The 9,969-nt window shown below is 27.8% G+C and overlaps 1 protein-coding gene across 1 annotated transcript; it reads left to right on the top strand.

Annotated features, from left to right (window-relative positions):
* The first annotated feature begins 891 nt into the window (after positions 1–891).
* Positions 892–7,629, top strand: LOC147068140 (endocuticle structural glycoprotein SgAbd-2-like). Its single transcript, XM_085953323.1, has 4 exons — positions 892–974; positions 3,713–3,858; positions 5,883–6,037; positions 6,573–7,629. Exons 1-4 carry the CDS (start codon positions 966–968, stop codon positions 6,710–6,712), a joined length of 450 nt encoding a protein of 149 aa, XP_085809449.1. The 5' UTR covers positions 892–965; the 3' UTR covers positions 6,713–7,629.
* The last annotated feature ends 2,340 nt before the right edge of the window (positions 7,630–9,969 follow it).

The raw sequence follows: 9,969 nt of genomic DNA, 5'->3' as shown, positions 1-9,969 counted from the left end.
ATTAAGATACAATAATCTATTTTATTTTTAAAGCAAAATAAATTTAAAATAATGATATTCAACAAAAAAATAGTTAAGTAAACGATTTTTTAAAGTCGCTTTTATTATACTCACATTTTTTTTATATTCAAAAGATGGTATTTTCAAATAAATCTAAAAGTAAAACAACTATTTAAATAAACTTTTTACATAGCTACTTATTGTATCAATATCAAATAAATTAAGTTAATATACGAATTCACAATTGATATTACGTTCCCATTGTTATAGTTTTCTTAATATAATAAAAAAAAAACCTTAGCGATTTTCTCAAAATATCAATATGGAAATATTTATATATACGAACTATCAAATTTTGGCTACGTGCTCTGTTTAAGTCCACTTCGATATTGCCGGTTAAAATTTAGTAATATATTATGGAAAGTCTTTGTTTTGTATTGTATTTTCAAATACACCAATTAACAATATCACGAACAATATACAAAGAAAACCATAGCCTACGCCCAACGGATACAGATTTTATCTGCTTGTTTAACAGAAATAATTGAAAATACTACCATTTAGTGAAATAATTTGAATACGCCAATAGTTTTCCCATACGCACACGAATTCGCCCCACCCAAACTATTTTATTAAACATCGATAATCTACTCCTACCTGTTCAATGCTGCATATTCTTGTCGGTATTACGATCAAACTAACGGCAGACGATTCTCGTCATTAAATACATTAGCAAAACGATCAAAATTACAAACCAAAAGTATCATTTGGACCGGGTAATGTTTCAGTGTGGTATACATTTGGTGGTATGAAAAAGATCACAGTGTATTTGATGTACTTTCCTATGTGATTTGACGCATATAAAAAGATGGGGCTCGAGAGAGAAAAATCATTCCAGACTTGCTTCTCGTGAAGTTCATAGTATCTTACATTACTCTTCTTGTTCTTAGAAGGATATCTTCACAATGATTTCGGTACGTTTATACTTCAATGAGTGATTTAATTACTCAATAATTTTTAAAAATATATATTTTATAAACGGTGAAACAATATTATTAATTATCGGAATATCTTTAAATGATATTAAATCAAAACGGTCACTTAGAATATAACACAGTTTTATAATTTATTTTTTGATAATTTATTAAAATAAACTCATTATTCAAACAATAATAAATTTTCAAATAAAATAAACTCTTAACCCTACTTAATAGTTGACATTAATCTAATGTGTGAAAAACGTATACAATCAGATGGGCAGGTTTTCTTGGCGGAACAGGTTCTAAATATATTCGATAGTATAATATACTATAATATAATAATATATTATCGCTAATTCTATAAGTATATCTTATATTTCATAACGATTTCCAGTATACTATTGAGGGATATAAGTACATTTATTAATGATTTAATTAATATTTGTAATATTCAATTAATATTTTTTTCAGTTTTGAATTTGTATAGTTTTATATTAAATAAATTTGTTTTGTCGCTTCATTCAATTTGCATGAATAATTAAATTTTTATAATTGCACTATAATAATGTTTCATATTATATATTTTTTCTGTATAACCTATATATATCATAAATATATTTGTATTAATATAACTCACTTACATTAAAAGCACATTTATCAAGATGTGTAATATTCATTTACAATGGATATGGAGACGTTATTTTTTTTTTAATCACTTACATGAATAACTACTTAGTAGCATCTCAGTTATTTCATAACCGTTGGTGAAATAAACGCTGATGTTTTAAAATTACTGTATACTAAAATTTTAAACGATTGAGTAATTTTTTTATCACAAATGATTTGTATATAGGTCTTTATATACATATATATATTTACATCGTTTAATAGTGCGATTGTTGAAGTGAATCGATAACAAGGTCGATAAAAATATTTTTCTTTAAAATTCGTTTTCTGAACAATTTCAATAGGATACGGCTGTATTAAATGTTACATTGAATCTCTATAACAATGTGCGTATTCATCTCAGAAAACTATTTTTCTCGTATGCATACAATGCAAAAACGAAAAGGTACGAAAAACTTTAACGCATTGTCGATATTTCAAAACAATCGTTTACATGTCTGTCTGTGTGAATCGTAAATTGCGTAATTTTCTTCTAATACGATGTAAAATCATAATTTCAATAATTGTGGATTGGCTTGTCAGAGAAAGAGTTTATTTCAAATGCTTTCAACATTTTCAGTGAGTCTGTTTTAGTATTAAATTTACTATCGCCATTGATTCAAAGAGTTCAAAATGACTTAATCAATTTAACTTTTTGAATTTTTTTAAAGTTTAATTTTGAAAAAAAATAAATCATTTTTTTTTTCAGAAAAATTAATAATTTTCAAATTACAATTTTAAATACATTTTTATTCTTAATAAATTAATAAATAATATATTAACATATTATCTCTGTATATACTGAGATACACAATACTTTTATTTTCTTATCAGGTTTGAAAACCTTTAATGTATATAACATAATATAATATTATTTTTTATAAAAGTCCAACAGTGTTAATCAGTTTTATTTAATAATAAATAACAATAGTCGTATAGAAAAACTTTCGATTACTCTACTTGAACATTAATAATTCCATGTTACCATCCATTCATTTATTAAACTAATATTTTAATGCAATATGTTCTTCGGCTAATATATTCATAAGAAACCCAACGTAACTCATTATGAATAAAATGTAATACATGCATGCATATTGCTTTACAAAATAAAATGTTGCATTTTCGGTAATATCTCGTGGAAAAATCTATATACCTATAATAATTTTGAGACATTTGTCACGCGAGTCTTTGTAACGCATAGTTCACACAGGTAATTAATTCATGTTGCCGAAATGGTTTTTTAAAGGCAGCAAACTTATATTCATTGTTTATATAATTGCACGTCGTCCATTCGCTCGTTGTTATTTACAATCCAAAAATTGGCTGAAGTCTTGGTGTATTTTATGAATAATGTGCATTTTATGACAACATATTACACCAACACAATGCGCCACTAGCGTATGATCTACTCCCACGAAATATATTGAGCAATATTCTAATAAAATTCATAGATTTGATATGTCAAATAAAATTCACACCTGCATCGTGTATGCCTAAAATCGGAAGGCTATACCTTTGTATGAACATTACGATGGCAGCAATCATTTTTATAATGTAATAATCTAATAACAGTACCTACAACTTTGATTATGCAATGCATAAAAATTAAATATTAATATTTTTTACTTCGATACGATAATAATAAGAATAAAATTATCACTTTTGTAATTAAGTTATAACATACTGCATTATACTTATTAAAATTAGTGACCAACCATTTTTTAGTACGTTATCATTAAACTAATCGACAGTGCCAATACTTCTGATGAGATTACCTAATGATCGTACACAGTATATAATATGTATGTGCGATTTACTTGTCCTTATATTATCAATTTTATACTACGTATTCTAAAACAAAATGATAATAATTACAATATCAACTTCTAAACAACGTTTAATTAGTCGATATATATTTCAGTTGCCACTGCATTACCAATATTGGAAAAATAATTTATATAAAATTGATTATAAACGAAATAAATAGAATTCTATCAAGTAAATTCACTTTTCTAGTATTAAATGCACTGAACATTTATGAATTGTTTTTGTTTGTTCTTTAGTTCGTAGCATTCGCCGCTTTCGTAGCTCTGGCTTCCGCCGCTCCCCAATTCGGCCACCAACACAACCAGCACAACGTACCCGGACACGTCATCCCAATCGTCAGACAAGCCCAGGACGTCAACCATGATGGCTCATACCAATACAGGTGAGAGAAAAAAACATCTAATAGATACTATTGACAAACATTTGGTAGAGATTAACCTTAAAAGTATATAGAGATTTAAGATTTTTTACATTCACTTAGTTGTGGAACAAATAATTTTAAATCCATCGCAATCCGGGAGAGTAGCTTTACCAATTAAAAAACCAGTTCAAATAATATAAATGTCGAAATAAACTATGCACCTGAGGTTTTTGTTACTTCCCGTGGATATTCTCAAAAACTATTTCTAATTTTAAATCAAGGTATTAACAATATTTTTACAAGACTGCTATAATTTCTTTAAATTATAGTCTTGATATTATACTTCTACTTGCTAATAATAATAAATAATTAAATTAGATTATTTGTTAACATACATTTTTTTAATAATGAAATATCCCTCATTGACCATTCAACTCCTATAGTTACACGTGAAAATACGTTAAGCTGGTCACAGTATCTTTTTTTCCACTCAATAAAGATATTTGATTCAATATATTTACTATAACAAATAATAGCTTCCATGGTGAAATTAACACCGCAATAAAATTAGTAATACTTAAACAAATTGTTCTCAAATATGTGTGAACTCATTACTTACTTTAGGAACATTAGATTTTTCACTGCCAAAAAGTATCTAATTAGTCAATTACTTTATAAATCATGAATAATTATTACTTAAATTACAATACTACAAATTATTTGTAATACAACTAAAAATGTTTATGTAAAACAGTATTGCACACACCTTTGATCATTGAGCAATATTTATGTATGTAACGTATGCAAATGTTGCAGTATATTCTACTAAATATTTTCTCGTAAAATGAAGATTAACTCTGGATTTCTTATCGGTAATATTAATTTAAAATGTCTTTCTTATTAATTGTAAGACATTTATACTATAAGTAAAATTAGTTTGTTCCTTTGAGTGGATACTCGCCTGAATAAATATTTTAATTCGTCATATTACAAGAATATAACAAAAGTCTTTCATAAACGTTTTCATAGATCAAAGGATTTCAATTAGCATAATGAAAAACCATTGAATTATATTGTATCATCATAGGAAAACGTTTATGAAACAAAACATCCTGTCAACGTGAAAGGTATAATTTAAATGATTATTGTGTTACTATTATTACAAATGATATCGCATTGTGTTAAGAACAAAATATTGTAGCTTCACAACTAATTTCAAGTAATTGTTCGGTAATTGACATATTTGTAATACATTATGGGCTGGTTTGTATGCATAGTCGTGATTTCCTCCGGTCATTTACAAATTTTATTTCTTAAACCTTTATTTTTCTTAAGCGTTAAACGCAGTTTTATTTAATGCGAATTGTGAGCGAAACTTATAATTTCTTACAGAATAAATAGGTTATTGAAAACTTATAATCGGTAACTGAAATTTCCATCGATCATAGTACTTATAAGCAATAAATTTAATATAATATGCTTCAGCATTTATAATTCAATATGATAATTAGCATGCTTACTACTTGAACAATTTGTATACTGGTTACTATCATTGAATGAAGTCTTTACCCGCTTTAATATGAGATAAAATATTCAAAAGTGTACCTACTTAACTAATTAACAATTCAGCGTCTTCTTTGAGTAAAATTAAATGTATGACGTACCTACGTCATTCATTCATCCAAAACTTTATTCAAATTTAATTTTGAAATGCGGAAAACAGTTGAACACAATCGTTAAATCGATTATATTTTAATTTAGGCAACATAAGTAATAATTTATTTTATTGCACCGTTATACGCAAAAGAAAATTTTTGTATATACACGGATGTTTTTAAAATGCATCTAAATCTGAATTAACATATCAATCACAGCTTAGATGGATTTTCTTTTTTTCTGTAAAAGTGATTTAGTGAAATAGATTTCTCTACGATGTGTAAATTGAGTTGATGACACTAAAACTATACTATTTTATTATACATATAATTATATTATGTATATATCTATTATATGATGAGTGCTTAATATAACTGTTTTGTTAATAGCTACGAAACCGGAAACGGAATCCAAGCCCAAGAAAATGGATACTTGAAGAACGCCGGAAACAAGGACACAGAGGCTCAAGTAGCCCAGGGATCATACAGCTACACCGGACCCGATGGAGTCCAATACACCGTCACCTACATCGCTGACGAGAACGGTAAGAAAATCATAACATCAATACCGTTATATTTAATTACATTGTATACATAATCAAAATATTATATTACTTAATTAACGCTGTGGAAATCTACAATATCTGTAGTCATAAATAAATAGAAAATAATTAGTGAAATTGTGATGTGACTCACTGCGGAAATTCCGTAAAATTAAAACGTTTAAAATAAAATTAAAACGTTTTGCAATAATTATAACATTACTACAATAATTATCAGTAGGAGTTTGAGCCTTGGATCTCAATATAAATATATATGTACACAAGCACTACTCAACCGTATTTAAACTTAATATGATTAAATGTTTTAATGAATGTGTATAAAATGTAAATTGCTATATTCGCTCTGAAAAAAAATCATATGGACATTAACGCTGAAAATTATATTAAAAGGCTTATTTTATGAGAGATGATTGTTATCCTGTCGTCCAACCATCCAACAATATGCCACTGTGTGACAATATGTATACCTACTATTTATTTATCAATGTGTTATATTAATCACTTATTATTCTTTCAGGTTTCCGTGCCGAGGGAGCTCATTTGCCCACCCCTCCCCCAATCCCAGAAGCCATCGCCAAGGCTCTCCATCTGATCCAGTCTCAGCCACAACAACCCTCATACAACCAGAACCAGTACAATAACAACCGCAGATTCTAATCATGACCACCAACATCGAATAATTACCCTTTGGACTGATTACCAGCGCTAATAGTATTATATTAATTTAATCATTACGCATACAAACGGAGATTGTTTCTAAAAAGTGATAACATTTCGATGTAATTTTCTGAGACATTTCACCAAATGCGTAATACTCATTCTTGATCTTCTGGAAACTTTATTGTTTATTATTTTATAACAATTATTATTTTATTACCATTGGCCAGTTAAATGTTTTACTATTAAATAGTAACACATTCTATTTGTTTAATTCTTTTCAAAGTTTTATTTATTCATTTGTTATGTTATGTTTATCTCAAACTGGACCTGGCACCTTCTTGACAAATCGCTTTATTATTGATTTCTGTATTAATTCTTGCTTTTGGTTTCGATTTTAAAGATGGAAATATTTGGGGGTATTCTAAGAAATACTTCTCGTCATTTTTATCTTTAGAGTGTATTTATTGAAAGTTTTCTGACATTGAAAATCTTATTATATTAAGGGAGATGAACGTTTATTTGTTCTAAATGTTCTTCTCTTTTAATGATGAAGTTGGATGTATTTGTAAATAATATTGGCCACCAAAGCCGATTATATTTTTACACAAGTATATAATAAGCATATAAAAATGATATTTGCAATGTAAATATTGAAAAATAAAAAAAATAAAACAGTTTATAATCAAATAATATGTATTTTATTTCATGTACCTATTATTTTTGCACCCATTTTAAACATCCATAAAAAATATGAATCTAAAATTAATAACAATATAAATACACAATATCTATTACTTGGCTAAATTTTCTTGTTAATCATTTATTACCATCATAAATAATTAAATAATCTACTATTTTTCGGATATAAGTCCGAATTCATAATTAAGAATTGAATAAAAATGTTAGAACCTAACAAAATATCACATTTAATTGGTATTGATTCATGTGACACCAAAAGAACTGACATACAACATAATTATTACGTATTTACGATTGATTTAATTGGCTCAGTTTCTATAAACTCAAAAACTTCTTTAATTAACTGGTGTTTTCATTTCTGTATGCCATTTGGATTTTGATTACTGGTACATATAGTGTTTATTAAATACAGTTAAATTATTTTATTCAAGAACCTAGTGCAAATAATGTTTTTTTTTCAAACTTACGTATTGCCATGCAATGCAAAAAATATTATTTGTGACTAATTACATTAAAGAATTTTTGGCTATCATAATATTCTCTAAATTATATTTTATATACATTTTATATACAACATGATTTTAATAATGCGTATTATATTTTTATTATCTTATAACGTAATACATTTGTGTAGTTTGTATCATATTTTTGGACCATTTTAGGACGTATACGTACAATTGACTGGGCGGACAATTGCACGTGTGAACATATTAAAAAGCTTATCATCATATTGAAGGAAATTGATAAATGTCAATGACATTATAATACAATACTTGTTTATTGACTACTTTGTCTCACTATAAATAACACGTACTAATACATACTGAAATATCTCGTTTTCATCCAATTGAATGATTAAACAAATCATTGCATTAAAGTATAGCATAGTTTTTATCTTAGTTTTAGTGCACATTTATTTGCGAAAATCAATTTTCAGTAAACCTTTCAGGTAGATTGTTATCTCGAGCACTAAAGAATTGGTATGATATTCAATTTCAAAGCACAATGGCAATAAGTCTCTACATATTTATTTTCATAATATGATTATTTTGAACTTGAATAAATTTTAATTATTTTTAGTTATCTGCCCGCCAATAAACGTTACTTTGGACGGTAGGTACATAATAATATGAACCTTTACTATGCGGGGAGATATCTTAATAAACGATGTTGTGTAACTTTCTTTTATTTATTCCCTAAATTAAGGGATCGAATGAATGACGAGGAATATAATATATAACAATAGATTAGATCATTAAATGCATTGGTTTAGTTGAGGTAGAGCACGCCGAGTCAGTGACCCGGATTTTTTTGTCCAGTCTATAGCGCGCTCCAAAACTTATTCAAATAGTTCTCATCAATAAATTTGAATCAAGTGAATCTAGAAAATGATATTGTTATTTTAAATATTGGAAAAATCGGGAACATAAATACCTAGACACATTTATACCCAATAACCTAAACGTAAAAAACCCAGAGTAGCAATTAGTCAGTCCAATTCCAAATCCAATCCAAAAACGTATTTGCTCTTTTAAACATTAAAATATATTGGAGAATGTGCTTTCAGTTGAGATGGGAAGGTGAGATTGGGGTTTTAAATTCCCCCAGTGAGCCAGCGCTATTATTTTTAGCACTGCACCAGTAATTGTTATTGCACATATGGTGACAATACCTCCATGATACTTACAAGTCCAGTATCCGGTGATCCCGCTCAATTCCTTGATCCCGAATTTCCAAGATTGAAAATAGTAAAAATCCCGGGATTAGTTTATATTTATATAATATACGAGTAAATATATAACACAACGTATTTTTTTAAAGCTATTGGTTCATAAATGAGAAAAATATATATTGAACCAAATCATAAATCAAAATAGTTCTAAATACGACATTTTAGTACTTTGTTTTATTAATATATACTAGCAGAGCCAGCTGGCGGTCGCCAGTCTGTCTTGCTAGATCTTGCAGACGGCTTGGCGTCCTAATGACATGGTGTTGGATTTTAATATAATAAAATTGTAAAGTATGTATAGACGGCGCCATAGTTTTCCCTTCGGGATGGATTTTCATTCACGTCAGACAGTTTGACATTTCGCTGATTTGTCAGTTTTACGATTTGCATGTCGTCACTGCCAATACAAATTTGGAGTCATATGCGTAGTCTATTCTGGAGTCTGGCCTTCACAATATCGTCTGACACCACTTCAGGCTGCTAGGCCTAGCAAAACAGCTGGCAATCGCCGATTGTTACCACTGATATTTTAATTTTAATACAATATATGTGTAGGTATGTGCATTTAAATATGATAAATAATTATACATATCAATCGTGATTATCATAAATAGCGATCCAAATATAACGTGAATATTAATCTCTTTCGGGTCCCATTTACATAATATAAAAAGTTTAGCAGCATAAAAAATAAATTTAAACATTATTTTGTTTCATTGTCTATAAAAAATAAATGTTTGCAGCCATAGAATAATATTTCAAAAATCAAATTTTGATTTAAAAATTAACCTTAAACAACATAGTTTCCCGGTGCGGGACATTC

This window comes from Rhyacophila brunnea, unplaced genomic scaffold (assembly GCF_057557595.1).
Source record: "Rhyacophila brunnea isolate RB1 unplaced genomic scaffold, BYU_Rbru_1.0 scaffold_3, whole genome shotgun sequence".
Lineage (NCBI taxonomy): Eukaryota > Metazoa > Arthropoda > Insecta > Trichoptera > Rhyacophilidae > Rhyacophila > Rhyacophila brunnea.
The sequence above is the reverse complement of the archived record's forward strand: the minus strand, read 5'-3'. Positions and strand labels throughout refer to the sequence as shown.